The 21,628-nt window shown below is 51.2% G+C and overlaps 1 protein-coding gene across 3 annotated transcripts; it reads right to left on the bottom strand.

Moving 5' to 3' along the window:
• Window positions 1-927: 927 nt before the first annotated feature.
• Window positions 928-21,426, bottom strand: PLD3 (phospholipase D family member 3). Of its 3 annotated transcripts, XM_063112304.1 has the most exons (13): window positions 21,336-21,405; window positions 10,815-11,008; window positions 10,162-10,253; window positions 9,997-10,071; window positions 9,767-9,909; window positions 9,117-9,300; window positions 7,641-7,761; window positions 7,436-7,563; window positions 6,061-6,261; window positions 4,247-4,386; window positions 3,420-3,585; window positions 1,517-1,616; window positions 928-1,426 (listed from the first exon to the last, which is right to left on the bottom strand). In XM_063112304.1, the coding sequence occupies exons 3-13, from the start codon at window positions 10,186-10,188 to the stop codon at window positions 1,239-1,241; spliced, it is 1,473 nt and encodes a 490-aa protein (XP_062968374.1). In that variant the 5' UTR covers window positions 10,189-10,253; window positions 10,815-11,008; window positions 21,336-21,405; the 3' UTR covers window positions 928-1,238. The 3 variants fall into 3 exon arrangements, with proteins under 3 accessions (XP_062968374.1, XP_062968375.1, XP_062968376.1); XM_063112305.1 differs by lacking the exon at window positions 10,815-11,008 and having other exon boundaries at window positions 21,336-21,426; XM_063112306.1 differs by lacking the exons at window positions 10,815-11,008; window positions 21,336-21,405 and adding an exon at window positions 10,688-10,777.
• Window positions 21,427-21,628: the final 202 nt, after the last annotated feature.

Here is a 21,628-nt window from a genome sequence, read left to right as displayed (position 1 = left end):
GGGTGGGGTTCCAGGCTGGCACCAGGGCCTTGCTCTACAATGCTGCCCCCGACTGGCCACTGGCTCAGGCTGGAGTCTGGGCTGCTATTGCACCAGGAAGGAAAGGCTGCGCTTGGCCTGCTAACCCATCTCCTAAATATGCTAAGTGCTTAGCACATTGAGAATCCATTTTCAGAACATTCTATGCGTTCAGCATGTGTTAACCTGAGTTTGCCAAATGCTAAGGTCTTATTGTCTGTGGACCTGTCCTTTTTACATGTTATGGGCTTAGTATGCACTCATCCATGCTTGGGACATGCTAAGTGTATATTTACTTGGCAGGCATAAATTCACACTTAGTGCACACTCCAGTGTTCAGACATGTTAGTCCACCCTTGGGATACGGTGATGGTTCAGTCCATGCTAATCTATCTGGGAACACACTTAGTGTGCAGCACATGCCACCTCATGCTGGCTATGTGAGTGCTCAGCCCATGCCAGGCCACATGGTTGACACTGCATGCCCACCACATGCTAGCCCATGTACACTGCACACTGAGGGCTCAGCACATACCAACCCACACTGGTCACATGCTGAGGGTTCATGAGTACACACTGATCACACGCTGAGGGCTCAGCACATGCTGATCACACGCAGAGGGCTCAGGACACGCCAGTCATACACTAAGGAATCAGTACATGCCAACCCACACTGAGGGCTCAGTACATGCTGATCACATGCTGAGGGCTCAGCACATACTAGTCACACACTGAGGAATCAGTACATGCCAACACACACTGGTCACACGGTGAGGGCTTAGCACACACCAGCCCACATGGGTCACACACTGAGGGCTCAGCACACTGAGATGGCCCCACCAGAGGTCCATGCCAGCTGTCCCCTACCCCTGAGATCCCATCTCACATCACTTAGGCAGGCACAGGCTGTACAGACAAGTTATTTACTTCTTATTATAACCTTGGGCCCTCTTTGCCCTGGAAAGGGGGGGTGGGCCAGGGGGCTGGGCCCAGCATGCACCCCCACTTCTTTGGGGGCTGATCCCTCCCCCAGCTCTGCTGGGTCCCAGGGCCACAGCATCGGGCTGGTGGGGGTGGAGGTAGAGGTGGGAGAGCAGGGGAGGGCCTGTGGAGCCACAATGGGGCAGACAGAAGCGGGGGCACAGGGACAGGGACTGGGACCCAGAGCATCTGGGTCCACGGGAACCTCGCAGGCCTTGGCCTGTCCACCAGACGGGGCCTCAGAGCAGGCGACAAGCGTTGCCCACACTGTTGGCTGAGGTGTCGAGGTCATGGCTGTAAGGGGAGTCCCAGTCCCTCAGGAAAACGGCCTCCAGCTGGCTCCGCAGGCCACCCCGCCCATTCTGGGTCACCAGTAGTGAGGTGCCCGCTGTCTCCGTGAAGTAGTTGCCGGACCAGTTGGAGGTTCCTATGGAGGAAGGGGTGGAGAATAAGGGCCCCATGATGTGGCCTGGACCTCCCACTCTTCTGTCCCGCTGTGGGTGCTTGGGACACTCACCGATGTAGGTGGCACGTTCAGTCACCATGTACTTGTTATGGTTGACACGGGCATATGGGATTCGGGCCTGGGCCTCATCCGCAGGAACCACAAAGAGTTTCTGAGGGGGTGGGGAAGATGGGGAGGAGAAGGAGATGCAGGGAGAGTCACAGAAGCCCCAGGATCAGGGGTGGGTTATAGAACCCATCTGTGGAACTCAGCTGCTTCCTATGCAATCCTTGGGGGCCAGAACACGGCCAATGGACAGGGTACTCAGTAAACCCCAGCTGAAAAGAACCTAGTTGCCTCATTTGCAGCCCTCTAGAATAGCTCCTATTCATTCCTGAGGTCTCATGTCAGATGTCCCCTTTCGCAGCAAGTATTCCTTGACTCTCAGGCTAGGGCAGGTACTTCCTCTGGGTTTCCTGACCTTGGCCCTGACCCCTCTGCGTGTGCCTCCCCCATCCCGGCCCTGACCCCTCTGCGTGCGCCTCCCCATCCTGGCCCTGACCCCTCTGCCTGTGCCTCCCCATCCCATCCTCTACCCCTCTGCCTGGGCCTCCCCATCCCATCCCCGACCCCTCTGCCTGTGCCTCCCCATCCCATCCTCTACCCCTCTGCCTGGGCCTCCCCATCCCATCCCCAACCCCTCTGCCTGGGCCTCCCCATCCCATCCTCTACCCCTCTGCCTGTGCCTCCCCATCCCACCCTGACCCCTCTGCCTGTGCCTCCCCATCCCATCCTCTACCCCTCTGCCTGTGCCTCCCCATCCCACCCTGACCCCTCTGCCTGTGCCTCCCCATCCCATCCTCTACCCCTCTGCCTGTGCCTCCCCATCCCATCCCCTACCCCTCTGCCTGTGCCTCCCCATCCCACCCTGACCCCTATGCCTGTGCCTCCCCATCCCACCCTGACCCCTCTGCCTGTGCCTCCCCATCCCATCCTCTACCCCTCTGCCTGTGCCTCCCCATCCCACCCTGACCCCTCTGCCTGTGCCTCCCCATCCCATCCTCTACCCCTCTGCCTGTGCCTCCCCATCCCATCCCCTACCCTTCTGCCTGTGCCTCCCCATCCCACCCTGACCCCTATGCCTGTGCCTCCCCATCCCACCCTGACCCCTCTGCCTGTGCCTCCCCATCCCATCCTCTACCCCTCTGCCTGTGCCTCCCCATCCTACCCTGACCCCTCTGCCTGTGCCTCCCCATCCCATCCTCTACCCCTCTGCCTGTGCCTCCCCATCCCATCCTCTACCCCTCTGCCTGTGCCTCCCCCATCCCATCCCCTACCCCTCTGCCTGTGCCTCCCCATCCCATCCTCTACCCCTCTGCCTGTGCCTCCCCCATCCCATCCCCTACCCCTTTGCCTGTGCCTCCCCATCCCACCCTGACCCCTCTGCCTGTGCCTCCCCATCCCAGCCCCTACCCCTCTGCCTGTGCCTCCCCATCCCACCCTGACCCCTCTGCCTGCGCCTCCCCATCCCATCCTCTACCCCTCTGCCTGTGCCTCCCCATCCCAGCCCCTACCCCTCTGCCTGTGCCTCCCCATCCCACCCTGACCCCTCTGCCTGCGCCTCCCCATCCCAGCCCCTACCCCTCTGCCTGTGCCTCCCCATCCCACCCTGACCCCTCTGCCTGTGCCTCCCCATCCCAGCCCTGACCCCTCTGCCTGTGCCTCCCCATCCCAGCCCCTACCCCTCTGCCTGTGCCTCCCCATCCCATCCCCTACCCTTCTGCCTGGGCCTCCCCATCCCATCCTCTACCCCTCTGCCTGGGCCTCCCCAATCCTAGCTCTGACTCAAGGCTTCCCCATCACGGCATGGCTCCCTCTGGATTGTCCCTGTCAGATGACACATGAGCTCCATGAGGACTGTGTCCTCAGGATTGCCCCACATAGGCTGAGGGGGTGGTCTGGGGCGGGTGCTTACCACCTGGATGTCAGAGTGGGTATGGTTGTCACGCAGGGCAGCCAGGGAGAGCAGAAAGGCGCGCATGGATGGCTCGGAGTGTCCCCAGCAGCTGATCAGAAGGCGCACCTTGACACCCCGCTCATAGGCAGCCCGGCGCAGCCCATCATCAATGGCCGGCCAGAACCTGGGTTGGGGGGAATGCAAGATACAGAGGGCAGCTTTATCCACAGGCTTCTCCTTCCATTTGGGGGAACGAAGTCTGGGCCTTGCTTTAACTTCTGAGAGCCCCCCATTGCTGGCTCGCAGTCCGTATTCCTGCCTCCTTAAATCCCATATCCTCTGTCTCCTTTTACTGGTTACCATTCCCGCCCCCCCAAACCCAGGACTCCCATCATCTTATTTACTGCCCCCAGACTACCTTCTTTGGGATCCCCAAGCCCAATTTTCTCCCTTCTTATCCCAGATCACAAACCCTCAACTCTGCTGTCCCAAACCCAAATTCTCTAAGCCCTTCAGCCTGTTTCCAGTCCATGCTCCCTACCTCCTCACATCCCACGCCCTGTATCCTGTGCCTCAGGCCTCCAGTCCCTCAGCCCCATATTCTCATCCTTTTCTGTTTCCCCCAAAGCTCACCTCCATCTGCCTTGTAACCCCCCTTTCTCCTGTCACAAGTACCCAAATCTCTCATTCTCCCTCCCAGTTTCCTCTGCCTCTCCCTGTGGCTTCCCCTCCATCTGTTGCCTTGCCTTGGCCCCCTTGCCTGTTTTCCGAGCCTCACCTCTCTCTCTCCCATCTCCTCTACACTGGCTCCCTGCCCCGAGCCCTGTACAAGCACCCAGCAGTACCTGTGAGGGTGGGAGAACTCCATGGTGGGCAGATAGTTCATGACAGCAACATAGATGAAACTCCGGGCATTGTCCACCACGTTGAGCAGAGCCTTCAGGTCTGGAGTGCGGCCACTTGGACACAGGGGTGGGGGTGCACTCTGGGGGGTGAGGGGACAGTCAAGACACATGCTCTGCTAGGGGCACTGTCGCAGTGGACCCTGTTTATGGACAGCTCACCATGACCCAGGGCCTGTGGATCTCACTGAACCCTCACTCTCCATGAAGGGAAGGGACCATTACCACATCCATTTTGCAGGTGAGAAAACAGGCTCAGAGAGCATAAGCAACTTTCCTAAGGTCACACAGCTGATAAATGGAGCCAGGATTTGAAACCAGACTGTCTAATCAGGATTTATGCTCTAACAGTGGTTCTTAACATAAGGTCCCTGATCCAGCAGCAACAGTATCACCTGGAACTTGTCAGAAGTGCAAATTCTTGGCCTCATTATGCAAGGTTTACTGAATCAGAATGCTGGGGTGGGGTCCAGGAAGCCCTCCAGGTGACTGTGAGGCACATCAGGTTTGAGGACCTCTGCTCTATCCATTTCTTCCTTGATTCACTCATGGCCCGCCCTGACAGGGGCACTCCTCATGAGTCCAGTGTCACGCCAGGCACTTTTTTTTTTTTTTTTTTTTTTAAAGATGACCAGTAAGGGGATCTTAACTCTTGTCTTGGTGTTGTAAGCATCACGCTCACCCAGTGAGCTAACTGGCCATCCCTATATGGGATCCGAACCTGTGCCCTTGGTGTTATCAGCACCACACTCTCTGAGTGAGCCACGGGCCAGCCCAAATGCATTCTTTTTTTTTTTTTTTTGGCAGCTGGCTGGTAAGGGGATCAGAACCCTTTATGTTGGTGTTATAACCTGCACTCTAACCAACTGAGCTAACTGGCCAGCCCCCACACTAGACACTTTGCCCAGCTCCCTCAATCCTCAGACACATGAAGAAACAGAAGCTCTGAGAGGGGAAGCGGTAATAAGGGAAGACTTAATCCCCCATGGGAAAGCCCACTGTAGCAAAAGACCCACATGAATCATGCTTCCCTATACCTATGCCTTCCACAATGATTCCGGGCTTGGTCAGGCTTGGTCAGGGGGCACTGAAGGGGTTCAGTTTGCCCACACCATCTGGTGAAAACATCAACAGCTAAACAGAGCAGCACCTTGTCTAGAGTGCTCAGTATCTGCCATGTGCAATAAGTTCCAATAGAACTTTGCTCAGTGAAGGGAATGTTTAATATCCGTGCTGTCCGAGATAGTAGCCACTTGCTACATGTGGCCACTGAGCACTTGCGGCTAGTGCAACTGAGAAAATGAATCATATTTAATTTTCATTAATTTAAATTGAAAGAGACACCTGTGGCTATGAAGTCTTCGCATTATACCATAAATCATCTCTAGATTGCTTGTAATACCTAATACGACGTAGATGCTATGTAAATAGTTGTTATCCTGTATTGTTTTTATTGATATTACTTTTTATTGTTATATTTGTTATTATTTGTTTTTCAATATTTTCAACCTGCAGTTGTTTCCACGCACACAGAACCAGCGGATATGGAGGGCCAACTGTATTATGATACCCATTTTCTAGATGAAGCCTAGGGAAGTTGGGACATAGCCCAGGCCCCTGACTAAGCAGAGGGAGCAAGGGTGAGGGCTAATGATTAGGACACTCTCTTCCCAACAATCACCAGGCAGGGATAGATGGAAGCCATGAGTGACAGTACATGGTCAGGGCATGGCAGGCCCCACTTCCCCCAGACTCACCGCCAGGTATGCCAGAGCAGGGGTTCCATTGAGGCAGATCTCCATTGGTGTCTCTTGATTGTAGCGGGTGTCATAGGGCCGGGGCCAGGTTGATGGGATGGAGCTGCCTGCCTGGCCCAGGAACCAGTAGGCCTCAAAGACCTTGGTCAGGTCACGAGCCAGGCAGCTGCAGTTGTACATGACCACTCCCAGCTCCTTGACCTGTGGGAGGCAGCAATGAGCCCGGGGATAGCAGCCTGGTGCCCACAGATGACAGGGATACCCCCAAGCCTGGTCTCTCTGCCCCTCAGTCTACCCTCCAACCCCTGTCGCTCAGTCTCCTCCCCTTACCCCCCCGCCATAGCTAAAATCCTAGAATAGGCGTGAACTTGACTTAAGTTTTGGTGGAAATCAGTTATTCCAAAGCTCCCAGTTTCCTGAATCTTTGCATATACTTTTGCCTCTACCCTCCACCAAGCTAGCTTCTACTCATTCTTAGGTTTAGGTTGACATGTTTCCTCCACCAGGAAGCCTCCCGACAGCCCAGACTGTGCCAGCATTCCTCTGGCTCTCATAGTCCCTTGGGCTTCCCTCTTCATTCTCTCTGGTGACAAACCTGTCTCCTCACTGGGCTGGGAGGACAGTCACCAGAAATGTCTCAGTCACAACCGTGTCTTCAGCATCTCCCACATAATTAGTGAAATTAGGAGTTTGGGGAAATACTTGAGGAAATGTATTAATGAGTTAATGTCCTGTCCTCTCTTACCTTCACATCACTGCCTGAGCTGTTCCCTCTTCCCTATCTCATTCTAATTCCTGCTGATCCTTCAGGTATCAGATTAGTTGTTATCTTCTCCTTTGGAAAACCTCCCCTGACACCCCAGGTTAGGTCAGATGTCTCCTCTGGGCTTCCACAGGGCTCTGTTTCCCGTGTCCTGGCCCCGACCTCTCTGCCTCTGCCTCCCCTATCCTATCCCTGACCCCTCTGGGCTGTCATTGCCTGGAGAAAGGCCAGTCTCCACATTGGACTGGGAGTTCCATGAGATCCATCTGTTACCCCCATGTTCCCAGCATCACCCAGGACAGGGCTGGGTTTAAAGCACTCAGGGAAAGCATAATGACAGCCAAATGACTGGACAGGGCCTGGAATGCCCTGTAGAGGGGCTGGCATTTGCCATCAGGGATCAGAGCAAACCCCAGGCTTCAAGGGAGGGGGAAGGCAGTAAAGGGCTGGATTGGGGGATGTTCAGAAAGGCCTGGTAGGAGGCAGGAAGTAAGCCATTGCAGAGACTGGGTAGAGAGGACTCTAAAATTGAAGAGAGGTACAGTTGGAGGCAGAGTGCCCTGTGGGGCAGGGAGTGGCCTGAAAGGGAAGGTGGACAGGGTGCAGGCAGACCTGGGTTAGAGAGCGCCAGTCCATGTTGGCACTGCCTAGATAGAAGTGTGTCTGGTCCACTACCCAGAACTTGGTATGCAGGACACCATGGGTCAGCTTCTGCATGTCCACCATGCGGACTTGAGCACCTGCGAACAATGGGCAGTGGTCAGGGCCAGCTTGGGCAGCCCCAGGCCTGGCCTTCCCCAGCTGTCCCCTAGCTTACCGCTCTGCAGCAGGGCCTGAAGGTCTGCCTGTGGCTGGGGCCCATTGGGTTTGCTCACGGTGATGCGGACCTTCACACCTCGTGGTGCCAGGGTCTGTAGCTGCCGGAGGACCTCCTCACCCTGCAGGGAGGGGAGAAATTCTGAGGAGCTGGGCCGCCCAGTGCTCCAACCCCACAAGGGAGGCCCCCAGTAGGGTTGTTTGAAATTCGGCTCTGAGACGTTGTGATGAAGAATGAACAGGTTTTAAATTAGCTTTTACAGATTAAAAGCTTTACAAATCAAAATATTAAAACCCTTCTTTGTTTTACACACTTTTATCTGTTTTAATAATCTGCTGTTCTGAGATCCCGCCCAAGGCCTCCCTGCTCCTTCTGCCCCTCCAGGGACCTTTCTAAGATCCAGCATTAGAAGTGGCAACGCAGGGGCCTACAGGCACTTCCAGGGATGTTGGGGGCAAGGCTCAGGCTGCAGGTGAGGCATGATGATGCCAATAACAGTTAACAGCCAACGATGCCCTAGTACCTACTGTGCACCAGGCTCCATTCTAGGTCCCTTCATGTCTGAGCTCACTGAACTCTCACAACCCTGTGAGGCAGGTCTAATTATAATCCCCATTGTGCATGTGAGGAAACTGAGTTGGAGAACTCAGTGGAGGAGCTGGATTAGAATCGAGACTGTTGCCTCCTACAATCGTGCTTTTAACTACTTCAGTGGGAGCCGACAGGATGTGGGAACTCAAAGGTTTTCAGCTTTTGTAATTATTTCTTTTTCGGCAGTACTTAAGGAGCCCTGCAATTATAGTAAGTTTTAAGCCCACTTCTCACAAAAAGAGGCAGCAGGAGAAGAAAACGGAAGGAACAAATTCATGTTTTTTAGTGGAAGGGGTTATCCATCTAAGCTGTTTCTTTTCAAATCATGAAGCTTTTATGGTTTTTAAGATTGCCTGCAGAACATAACAAGGAGATAGTGACGGGAAACACAAGGACTGACCCTGTGCAGGCACTGTGCTAAAATTTGCATTGTCAGCCCATTTCTTCCTCACAAAAGCCCTAAGAGGCAGGTGCTACATATTGGCCTCATTTAACACATAAGGAAACTGAAGCCCAAGGGGAGAGGTGACCTGCCTAAGATCACACAGCTGGGAGGTGGCTGTCTAGCTTGAGGCTGGGCTGTCACTTGTTCCACTGTTCCATTGCTTTATGGTGATGGTGTCAGGGCAGCCCAAGGGTGAGCAATATCTGCTAGCCTAATCTCTTGTAACCAAACCCGCAGCCTGACATTCAGAGGCCTCCAGATGACCGTGACAAACACCCCCAATCCACAGAGCTGTGTGAAGACATTTGCTTCCAAACACCTATGTCCAATCCACTGCATGAGACATACTCACCCATCTCTTGGGCTGCAGGGGAAACCCCTTCATCCCCTAATTGCCCCCCTCCCCACTGCTGCTGGCCAGGGCTAAGGCTGCAAGGTACCTGCTGGGCAGAGGGCTCCTGCGTGTGGGTGTCATTGTTGGTGAGGGTCCAGTAGAAGGAGGCGATGTCCAGGCTGCTGTGGGCACCAGCAAGCAGGCCCAGCCAGGCCTGGCTGGTGGAGGGGTTGCCCATGGAGGCATTGGGGAAGTCCAGGCCCTCAGGAATGCTCTCCACCAGCACTGCTCTGGGGGGTGGGAGGTGGTATCAGCCACAGGGTGCCAATTGTTTCCAGCACCCTACGGCTGCCATGTCACAGCTGGGATGTGAGTGCTCACCCATCTGCCCATGGGCATGGATGGGAGACTGTGTGTATTTGTGTGTGTGCCTGTACTCATGATTCTCCATGTGTCTCTGCATCTGTCTGTCTAGAGGTATGGAAGAAAAGCTGTGTATGTAGATGTCTGTGTGTGTCTGTTCACAGATGATGGAAGATGATGCGGTCTGTCCACAGACCTGGATAGAAGATGATGCTGTGGCTGCCATGGAAACCATGTGTAAGGGGGAGAGGGGTGGGCATGCACTTGGCAGTCTGCAACCTCCTCACTCATCATGGGCACTGGGTGCGGCTGAGAGCAGGACCTGCTCAATGTGTGTCTAAGGGTCCCTGGCCTGGTGGGGCTTCCCCCACCATCTGCCCCTCCCCCCCTTACTCGCAAGGGTCATAGCAGGGGGCTGGGCGCTGGTTGGGTCCAAAGAGATGCAAGTCGCCGTATTCCCATAGAAACAGCTGAGTCATCAGGGCTCCGAAACCCACAACTGCCAGGATGAGGACCAGCAGGACCCAGCGGGCTTTCTGTGGGGACGAAGAAGTGTCAGCCAGCCCAAGGGAGGCAGCACAGCCCATCCCTGAGACAGATCAAGGGTAGCGGAGGGCTCCTACCTTTTCTGCAGCCTTCCATGCCTCAATCTCATTCATGGGCAGCTCGTTGGCAGGCTCCTCGGCAGGCACCTTCAGCTGGGGGACAGGGATGGTAGAGGCGGCTCAGATGGGCCTCTGCCCTCCGCTGCACCCAGCTCCTCCCCACTTGGCCCCCCATCTACCTACCTCCTGGTACATCAGTTTAGGCTTCATCTTGCCTGGCAGCTGGGAGATAATCAGAGCCCAGGTGGGAAGGTGGGCGTGTCAGGGTCTCCAAACTGGGGGAACAAAAGGGGGCACTGCGTGGGGTGTTCTGGGCTTTTAAGGGACATCACAGAAGGCACACTACTCTTGCAGCTTATGAGATCCACTGGGTCTCCTTGCCCATGATGACAGTCACGGGGGTCATTGGCACAGTGCCAGCCACCCCAAAAGGAGGAAGCTGGTCGCTGGTCAGCAGGGATTTCGAAATCCCTCAAGGTCCAACGCCTCTTCTTCTAACCACTACTGCAGTGCTCACCCTGCCCGCCTTTAGCGCCCACCCTGCTCCCCATTAGCACACTCCCCTATCCCTTCTCTGCGCTCTAATCTAGACATTCCCAAAAAGACAGTCCTGGTTGGGGTTAGGGGAGTCTCAAACCTTTGTGCCTGGATTTCTAAGCTCTGGGACTACTACTCATGGGCATTTTCCAGGTGACTCCTCCGCACTCACCCTCAGGTACCCATTAGACCATACAGCTCAGCACGAAGTCCGGGACCAAGGAAGCCTCCAGGCCACCCTTCAGCCCATCCCCCCAGCCATCCTCCCTCACCCTAACCCGGACGGGCTTCTGTCTTACTCGTCAGGCCGCTGCTGCTACCTCGGCGGGGCCTCAGCTTCTGCCCCAACAGGCTGAACAGGGGCGGCCGGGCGGGGGCGGGGCCTGGAGGGGCCCCGCCCACTGCAGCGGGGAGTCTGCGCAGTGTGCGCATCGGCGGGCCTCACCGCAGCAAGGGGGGCGGGGGGGTGGCTCCTAGATACGGTCCCGCCAACCTGGCCAGGGTAGGGGGAGTACATAGCTGGGGGATGGGCTTTGCCACACTCCACCCCAGAGTCCCCGTGAGTGGCAGAGAGGCCACAGGTAAAGAGAAAAAGGAACCCGCATCTTTACCACAAACCTTGTAAATTTTTGTACCATGGGCATGCAATACCTAGTCAAAAATAAATACAAATAAAATCAATAATTGAAACGATTATAAAATAAAACGGGGAGATCAAGGTTGAATAATATGATTTAGAAAAGAGAATAAAAAAGGAAAAAGAAAAAAGGGAACAATATGAAAATCAGCAGAAGACAGCCCACGCTATGGGATGGGAAGAGAAGGGAGGGGAAAGGAGATGGTGGATTTTCTCTTGCAGTCTGTTTGGATTACAGTATTTGATTTTTATTTTTTAAAAGCCAACTGATATTTTGATAGGGATTTGAAAAAATTTTTTTTTTGATATACAGGCTTCTGGATCCCATCTCATATCTCCCAAGCAGGATTTAAGGCCACAGCTGGAGAAATAAATTTGAGATCCTCTCTTCTCCCACCTAGTTCAATGAAACAGGCAGACCACCCTCTCTCCTCAACCCTCAAACACACAAGGCAGGAAGTTAAAAGATAACTGCAGAACAGGAATATTATTGAGAGAAGCAACTGCATCAGAAGTGGTTCTCTTCAAGGGAGTGGGATTTGAGGGTGGGTCAGGATTGCTTTTTATTGAAAGCCTATTTTCTTTTTTAAAACTGAAATATGGGCTGGCCGGTTAGCTTAGTTGGTTAGAGTGCAGTGTTATGACACCAAGGTTAAGGGTTTGGATCCCTGAACCAGCCAGTCTCCAAAACAATAAATAAAATTGTGAAATATAAGCTACTTACAGAGAAGTATCGAAGACATCACTTTGCAGGTTGAAAAATAATTATAAAGTGAACACAGGTGTCTCTGGTTTTGTCACTTTTTTTAAAAGATAGGGGTGTGCACTAGTATGGTTAAAGAAGAAGAAAAAGAAAATTCCAAAAAGGAGTAGGTTCTCTCCTCACTCTGAGATCCAGCCCAGACCTGAAGGGATAAATTGGAAACCCCTCCCTACCTATGTTCAATCCCAGGTTGGCCAGAGCAGAGCATGCTAGATCCCCTCTTCTCATTTCAGGGAGACAAATGCAGATGGGTAAAAAGGATCCAGCAAGAAATGGCAACAGATCAAGATCATTTAGAATTCCAGGGGTCACCAGGAGAAGCAAAGATAACACTCGTCTTAGAAGTGGTTGACCACAGGGCTGTGGGTGGGGGAAGAAGGGGTAGGTCAGGAAACATTTGCCTTTTACTTATTTTTTTTTGAAGACCTTGGTGAGAAATGTTTTATTTAAGAATATGGGGTTGGAACAGCAGGCAATGTGAAATTAGAGAAGACAAGATGAATAAATACAAAACTGAGGGAGCAGTAGGGTGTGGAGATGTGAAGGAATGGGATCTAGAATGCTGAGGCTGAGGCCGGCCCGTGGCTCACTCGGTAGAGTGCGGTGCTGATAACACCAAGGCCACGGGTTCGGATCCTATATAGGGATGGCCGGTTTGCTCACTGGCTGAGCGTGGTGCTGACAACACCAAGCCAAGGGTTGAGATCCCCTTACCGGTCATCTTTTAAAAAAAAAAAAAAAAAAAAATAGAATGCTGAGGCTGGAAGACTGAGATAGCCCCTAATAGACCAAAAAGTAGGAAGGCGGCTGGCCTGTTAGCTCACTTGGTTACAGCGTGGTGCTGTTAACACCAAGGTCAAGGGTTTGGATCCTGTACTGGCCAGCCACCAAAAAAAAAAAAAGAGAGAAGAAAAAGACCTTTGAGGGCGATATAGAAAAAAAGTAATAAAAAAGTAGATGGACATCATTCAAATTGTTACTGACCTTTTGGCTCTCAGATTGTACAGTGATTACAAGTTTGTAGTGATGGGTTTAATTTTAACTTTTGATATATTTTTATCAAAGCAATACACCTAAGGCGTTTAAAAAGAAAACTGGAGAGGCAGTTTAGATTGGATTTGATTGGCGAAGCAGTTAATGCAGCAGGTTCTGGAACCAGATACCTGAGTTTTAGCACTTTTTTAGACTGTTTAACCCGAGAAGTAACAAATGCCTCTGTGCCTCGGTTTCCCCATATGCAAAATGGGCATGGTGACAAAACCATATACTTTTCATAAGGCTGTTCATTCATGTTATATGATTATTGAGTACCTACTCTGTAGCAGATACTATCTTAAGCACTGGGGATACAGGTGTGAACAAAACAGACATGAGGGAAGATAGATAATAAAATAAATAAATGGTGTGTTAGAAGGTATTAAGTGTTATAAAGAATCAGGGAAGGGAGGGCCGGCCCGACGCTCACTCGGGAGAGTACGGTGCTGATAACACCAAGGCCGCGGGTTCGGATCCCATATACGGATGGCCGGTTCGCTCACTGGCTGAGCGTGGTGCTCACAACACCAAGTCAAGGGTTAAGATCCCCTTACCGGTCATCTTTAAAAAAAAAAAAAAGAATCAGGGAAGGGAAATAAGGGTGGGAAAAATTGTAATTTTAAATAAGGAGGCCAGGGAATGCCTCAGAGAAGGGAATACCTGAGGAAAATTTTAAGGACCGGAGGAAGCTACATAGACTTAAGGGGGTTAAAACAGCCAGTACAAACAGCCTGAGGCAGGGGTGTCCCTGGTATGGATAGGAAAGAGCTAGGAGGCCAGTGTATCTGTAGTGGGGTGGGCTGGGGAGAGAGGGGGAGGAGATGAGTCAGAGAAGTGACAGGGCAAAATCCTGCAGGACTGTGGTGAGTAGGACACGATCACAGGTGGGTTCCCAGCAAAGGGGGGACGTGATCTGCCTTGTGTGTTGTAGTGGGTTGAATGGTGGCCTCAAAGAAGGTATGTCCGAAGTGGGCATAACCCCTAGAACTTGTGCATGTGACCTTATTTAGAAAAAGGGTCTTTTTAGAAGTAATTAAATTTATGATCTTGAGATGACATCATCCCGGATTATCTGGGTGGGCCCTAAATCTACTGACAAGCATCCTTATAAAGAGGTAGAAGAGAAGATACACAGGAGGCCATGTGACCAAGGAGGCAAGAAAGGCCTGGAGCCACTAGAAACTGGGAGAGGCAAGGAATGGAATCTCCTCTAAAACCTGTGGAGGGAGCATGGCCCTGCCAACTCCTTGAGTTTGGGCTTTTGGCTTCCAAAACCATGAGAATAAATTTCTGTTGTTTTAAGCCACCAAGCTGGTGGTAATTTGTTACAGCAGCCCTTGGAAACTAACCCAGGTGTTTGCAGGCTCCCTCTGGCTGTGTGCAGGGGAACAGGCAGGGGCAGGGATCCCAGGGAGGAGGCTGCTGGGAGCATCCAGCAAGAGATGAGGGTAGAGTGAACAGGATTTCTGGACTGTGGAGGAGAGTTAAGAAAGGAGTCAAGGATGACTCCAAGGGTTTTGTCCTGAGCAACTGCAAGGATGGAGGTGCCGACAGCTGATCTGGGAAGATTGCAAGAAGAAAGAAGTGCAAGTTTGGAGAAAGGACCAGGAGTTTGGTTTTGAACATACATATGTGTGTGTGTGTGTGTATACATATATATACACTTTTTTTTTTTTGGCCAGGAATACTGTGCTGAGATGAACGTATAAAATTTGAGATGTCAGGGCCGGCCCATTGCTCACTTGGGAGAGTGCGGTGCTGATAACACCAAGGCCACGGGTTCGGATCTTTATATAGGGATGGCCGGTTAGCTCACTTGGGAGAGTGTGGTGCTGACAACACCAAGTCAAGGGTTAAGATCCCCTTACTGGTCATCTATAAAAATAAAATAAAATAAAATCTGAGATGTCTAAAATCTGAGTGACTCTTCTGAACTAAAGGAATTAACAACAAAATACATAGAGCAGCCACTGAAATGCAAGAGACTCTTATTAATAGTGAATATGATTGTCAAGGCTGCTAACAACAGCCCCCTCACCCGAAGGCATCCCCCATCCCACCCCTAGAGGCAAGACAGTCGCTTTTCTTTGTAGGCCTTTACATACTACTTCATTTTTAAAAATGCACATAGAACTTCTATGGAAATTTAATTATAATGAGGTTCATGCTCCTAGCTGGGGTACCCCTTCCTCTAGATCCCAGCCTCCAGACGATTGACTGTGGCCTGAGATGGAGAAGGAATCCTGGCCTCTTCCACCCCCACATCCCTGGAGGAGCAGGGCAGGGTGGAAATGAAGGTGGACACCGGCAACCAGGTGGTGGCACTCCTCCTCAGCTGTCTCAGTATCTGTGTTCCCAGGACCCCAGAAATCCCGCAGGGTCCCAGCACAACCAACCCAAGCTGGTCCTTATGGTGTGCTTCCTCACTGGTGTAGAGTGCACCTCTGCCAGGAAGCGTGCCCCCTCTCAGACTGCAGAATATCCCTCCCACTCCTGCCCTTAGCCTTCAGCCCCACTTGCCTTGGGGCATGACACCGCAGCCCACAGCCCACAGAAAAGGAGAAAGCAAAACCCACTGGGCTTTTGAGATGTATGTTGGGTTATAGCTCCCTGAACATCCCATCCACAGGTGAGGGTGGTGGTGGTAGATTTGATTCCTCCTCCACCAGCAGTGCTTTTTTTTTTTTCTTTTTTATAAAAGATGACCAGTAAGGGGATCTTAACCCTTGACTTGGTGTTGTCAGCACCATGCTCACCCATTGAGCTAACTGGCCATCCCTGTATGGGATCCAAACCCGTGGCCTTGGTGTTATCAGCACTGCACTCTCCCGAGTGAGCCACGGGCCAGCCCCACCAGCAGTGCTTTGGATTGGAGAGTTCAGGTATCAGATCCCACCTCTGATACTTTCTTGCTGAGTGACCTTGGGCATGAGGCTTTACTTCTCTAAACCCTGCTGACTTCACCGGTAAAATGGAGATTATTTTATACCTATCTGGTGGGCTCTGGCTGGGGGATCTCTGAATGGATAATGAGGTGGGTCTCAGAGTCCCACAGCCCTGGGTTCAGATCTCAGTTCTGTAGAGCTGCAAAAAGAGGCTCCTGTAGTGGATTGAATTATGCCCCCGCAAAACTCACTGAGACTTGAATTGTTTCCCAAGATTTATGTATTAGAAACAGCCCCCACTGTGACTGTTAAGTGGATGGGAAATCCTATTATGGTAATTGAAAGGTGGAGCCTTGAAGACGTGATTGGATTGTAGGACCGTGCAGTAATGAATGGATTAAAAATGGTGGTCAGGGTTGTGGTTCTGAGTTTAAGAGAAGAGAGTATGTCTCTTTTGCTCGCTGTGCTTCCACCATCTTGCAATGTGAGACCCCTGGTTTGCTGCCACCACCACCAGATGGACTTTGGACTTCCCAGCCTCAGAAACTGTAAGCAACAAAACATGGACTAATACAGCTCCCTCCTCCACACTTTCACTCTGTGAACAATGGGTATATTTATAATACCAACCTCACATTTGCTGGGAAGAGTCAATGAGATCATCCATGGCAGGCAGGTAGCACAGTAACCCAATATAGGGTAGTTGGTGAGATGTTTGTTGATGAGATCTGTGTGTCCCCCAGTATCCTGTATGCACTTTCATCACAGATAATAAACTTATATGTGTCCCTCAAAGGGCTAAGTCTGTGTCTGATTTAGTCCTCAATCCCCAGTACCCAGTACATTGTAATTACTCAGTAAATACTTGTTGAAGACAGAAGAAATGCAGCAGTAGAATGGAAAACTTTAAGACTTTCTTAGATGTTTACCTAGGCCTAGTGACACTTGTTTTATACAGTTAGTTTTAAGCCCAGAGCAGATAGAGTGAGTGCAGGAAATGACATTTCAGCCTGAGAGTAAGGGCTGAGAGAGTGGGGAAAAATTCAAGGTTGATTTAAACTACCCGAGAATACAAAGGCAGGTGCTGCTGAAGCATATGTGAAGCTTGGGCAGGTCACACCACGAGATATTTACAAATCTATAGGCCTTCCAATAGTTTAAAAGAGAAATACTGCCATGTTTAAAGAAGCTGATTTTCATTTGATGGTGCACACCCCTTTGGACTGAACAATTGTTTGTCTGTGGCCAAGTCTACAGAAAACAGAACAGAACACTGGTTTTGCAAACTGGCTTTTTTGTTTTTAGCGGTAGATCTTTTATTTCAAAGGACTCCTTAAGATAGGTGCCCCTCCTAGGGACAGAAGATGCTTGGTCTGGAAAACAATTAAATAGGTCTTAAAAAGCATCATGAATGGTGAATACTTCTGAATTAGAACTCAGAAATGTAGGCTGTCCCACTCCTGCTCAGAATGCTTCTGTGGCTCCCCATTGCCCTCAGGACAAAGTACAAACTTCTTACCGTGTCCTATACGGTCCTGTATGGACAAGCCCCCTGTGGACCTTCCTTCACCGTTATAGCTTCAGTTCCCCTTTCTGAACCCAAAGGTCTGTCTCCAGTTCCCACCTCTCCCCTGAACTCCTTCTGGATGTCCCATGACCTCCTAGACACCTCCCTGAGGTGTTCCCAGACCCCTCACACCCACATGTTCCTAACTGTCCTTACCATCTTTCCTAAACCTGTTCCTTTCCCAAGTCCACATTTCAGAGATAGATATCCTACCCATTCTTCAAGGCTCAGCCTGGGTGTCACCTCCTCCAGAAAGCCCTCCCAGACTCTCCTCAGCCCTGGGCTCTGACCTGGTCTCTCCCGGATGGGTCCTCAATCCAGCCACCTCCCTCAGCTCCCAGTCTCCACTCAACCCTTCCGATCTTCCCTCCATCTTAATTTGACTTATTTCTCCCCAGCTCAAAAACTCTCTGTGGCTTCCCAGTGTCCTCAGAATAAAGTCCCAGCTCCTCACTGTGGCTCCCAGAGCTTTGATTGATCTTCCTCCAATGACCTCACCATCTTTTAGACCTTAGCCATGTTTAACATCTTTCAGTTCCTTGATCTGAAACCATGATTTCATCACCAAACCCTCCCAACAGTTGTTTCTACTGCCGAGCACACCTTTCCCTCCTCTTCTTGTTGTTTATTCCTATTATGTGGTGTACCAACTCCTCCATGAAGTCCTCGCTGACCCCTCTGCCTGTGCCTTCCCCATCCAGGCCCTGACCCCTCTGGGCTGTCACTGCTTGGTGGTAGGTCTGTCCCTTCCTCTGGACTTTGAGCCTTATGAGGGCAGGGCTGGGCTGACTCAGTCACTGCTGTGTCCCCCCCCAGCACCACTTAGAACAGGGACAGTACATTGTAAGTGCTCAGCATCCAGTTCATTCATTCAATTAATATTAATTCAGTGATTACTCACTGACAAGCCCTATTCTAGAAGCTGGAGATAGAGCAAAAAACAGAATAAAAATCTCTCCTAAGGAGGACATTCTTTTTTTTTGGCAGCTGGCTGGTACAGGGATCTGAACCTTGGTGTTATAAGGCTGCACTCTAACCAACTGAGCTAACCAGCCAGCATAAAGATGACATTCTATTGGGGAATGAGACAAGTAAGTGAAATATATGGTATGTGTCTTGGAGAAAAATAAAGCAGGGGAGGGGAAGGGTGGCATCACAGTTGAAAATGGTTGATGTCCCAGTGCAAAAATGATGACAAATCTGGGGCAAAGAAGCATTATTATCCCTGTTTTACAGATGAGGTGGCAGGGCTCAGGGAAATCACCTGCTTAGGCTGCACAGCACTGGTTTGTTGGCTGGGAATTTGAACCCAGAGCTCAGTTCTGTTCTAGGACAGTACACTGTTGAACCAATTCATGAACAAACAAAAAATAAGGCAGACTCTCCCTTCATTGCCTCATGTATCGACCTGTGACAGTGCAGGATGAGGGCTGAAGGGGTAGGGTGTTTATTGAAACAGGCACTGCTTAAAGAACTTTATGTATTTAATTCTCACAACAGTCCTTTTTAAAATTTCACTTAACAGATTATGGAGCTAAAGACCCAGAGACGTTAAGTTATTGGCACAAAGGGACACGGTCAGCAAATGGTGGAATCAGGATTTGAACCCAAGCTGCCTTGGGATTCCAGGGACAGAGGCCTCATGACAACTGCCTCTCCTGTTACTTATCATCTGTAGATCTGTGGCTCCCCACCCACCCACCCTGACAGCAGCTGAACCCAGTGGTGGCTTTGGCCTCTCAGAAACTCCATTAGACCCCCCCTCCCCCCGCCAAATCTTTGACAGGGATATTTAAAGTTTTCTCCAAGTATAAAGGATATATGAGTGCAGCTTGCAGAGGACTCTGGCTGTCCTTCCAACAAGGCTGCCTCTTGGCAATCCATCCTGGGTAGAAGTTCTGGAGCTGTTGCTGCTCAGGGTGATGACTTCATGTCACACTGGATTGTGTCCCTCATCTGCTCCAAATCCTCCTGTGGCTCTCACCTCACTCAGAGTAAAAGCCAGTCTTCTTCATGGCCCATGAGGCCCCATACAATCTTCTCCCATCACCCCTCTGACTTCATCTCCCACCTCTCAGCCCCCTTGCTGTAACTTAAATATTCCAAGCACACTTCTGCCTCAGGGCCTTTGCATTTGCTGTTCTCTCTGCCTAAAATGCTCTTCATATAGCCACATCACTCTTTCTTCTCCTTCAAGTCTTTGTTCAAATATCACCTTCTCAGAAAAACCTTCCCTGACCACTCTATTTAAAAGTACAACCATGACTCTGCATTCCCCATCTCCCTTCTAACACATTAAATAATCTACTTATCTGTTTTCTCATTGTCTCGTACCCCCACTAGAATGTAAACCCCATAAGGCCAGGAATTTTTGTCTGTTTTGTTCACTAATGTGTTCCCAATGCCCAGCACAGTGTTGGGTACAAAGTACATGCTTAAGAAATATGTGTTGAATGAATAATTTGTGCTTTCATTCCCACATTGCAGATGCAGTAACTGAGGCACAGGGAGGTTAAGCCACCTGCCCAAGGTCATGCAGCTATTTAAATACTAACTGCTAGAACCAAGATTGGAACCAGGGTATTCCAGTGCCCAGGCTCACATTGCTAACCACTGTACTACACTGTCTTGCTAAGACAAGCTGAGTGAATAAGATACCTACCTCTTTGCCTGGGGATTCAGGACTGTTTTGACTAAAGTATCAAGGGGACTGCCTCATTTCTCTGTAACCGTAATTCTAGAAGTCAATGGAGGTCTGGGTCTAAGCTCCCTATAGTCTCCCCCTCCCTCAAGCCCTCTTCAACCTCCACAACACTAGCTAAATGCTCTCATTTTGGGGGGTGGGGGATCACTCAATCCAATTAGATTTTAAAAAAATGATTAAGTATTTACAAAAGCAAGGTTCATGATGGCTAATGGGCCACGCCCTCAGGTGTGGCGATGTGGCAAAGGTGAGGGCAACATGGAGATCGTGGGGTGGTGTGGCTGCGGTGGCAGAGTTTATCGTGATAAACGACACATGGGAATGATGAGGACAGCTGAGGGAGAGGGGGAGTGAGACTGCGAGGAAGTGATGAAGGTGACTGAATGAGGATGGGTGATACAGTTAATAAAATTATTAGCCAAAACGCCACATCAGCTGAGCACGTCACAAGAACAGACTTGCATAATCTTCACACTCATCACTGATGTAGGTGTCCCTGTGTGCCTCTTACAGATGAGGAAGCTGGGAGTGAACAGGTGTGATGAGATGGTCAAGGTTACCCAGAGGTTTAGTGGTGGAGCGGGGATTCTGGCACACCCCAGGGAATAGGCTCTACTACCTGGCATGGAGCGAGTATGTGAGACCTGATACAGGGAAATGACGGAGACATGGCAGGAAGAAAAACTGTAAGGCTGGGTGGCTCCTTATGTGGAAAAGTGGAAGCACGAGGCATGGCTGTCATGGGGTCCATGTCAATACTGTCATGGGGTCCCTGTCAATACTGACATGGGAGAAATGGAGAAACAAGGGGTGATGATGACAAAAGGGGGCGTGAGCACGATTTAAGGAGAGAGTTGGTGACAGGAAGCGTGCGAAGGTGGCACGGGGATATGATGACTATTTCAGAGAAGTCAGAGTTTCATAAAAGAGAAATGGCAACAAAAGAGGGGTGCAGGCAACAGAAAAAGGCGATGACGATTTAAAGGGGGAGACTGCGACATATGGTGGCAATGAAGGTTTAAACGGAACAAAAGAGAGTTAAGGAGGCTGATGGCGACATAGGGTGATGGCGACAGAAGGGACATGGTGACAACTTGTGGGATGCGACATAAGAAAAAGAATAGCAACATAAAGGGATGGAGGACAACATAAGGGGAGGGATGCATTATAGACGAGAGGACAACACAAGGAGGGCAGCCGAGGCGCCGCGCCCCCAAATTGCACAGTACCTGCACTCCACGTCTCTGACTCCAGGACCCAGCCCCACAACCACCTTCTAGGTGGGAGCCCCGCCTGACCCCTCCCACCTGCGCGCAGGCGCACTCCAGCTAGACTGCGGGACGGCGGGGAGCAGGCATGAGCCTTTCTCATTGGCCACGCTCCTCGCTAGCTCCGGGAGGAGGGAAGCGCCTGGGACACTGTGGGTGGTCACGTGACGATTGCCGCGCGTTCTCTCTGATGGCGGTCCGGCGGGCTAGAGCGGACACGGATCAGTCAGTCCGGCTTCCGGCGGTGAGGGCGG

Source organism: Cynocephalus volans, chromosome 10 (genome assembly GCF_027409185.1).
Source record: "Cynocephalus volans isolate mCynVol1 chromosome 10, mCynVol1.pri, whole genome shotgun sequence".
Taxonomy (NCBI): Eukaryota; Metazoa; Chordata; class Mammalia; order Dermoptera; family Cynocephalidae; genus Cynocephalus; species Cynocephalus volans.
This window is presented reverse-complemented; position numbering and strand designations above follow the sequence as displayed.

Excerpts from the sequence above, each read along its gene's own strand:
- PLD3 (XM_063112305.1), bottom strand. The coding sequence starts at position 10,188 with ATGAAGCCTAAACTGATGTACCAGGAG. Across the intron at positions 4,387-6,060 it reads CTGCTCTGGCATACCTGGCG|AGTGCACCCCCACCCCTGTG; the intron begins GTGAGTCTGGGG and ends CTCACCCCCCAG. Across the intron at positions 1,427-1,516 it reads TGAACGTGCCACCTACATCG|GAACCTCCAACTGGTCCGGC; the intron begins GTGAGTGTCCCA and ends CTTCCTCCATAG.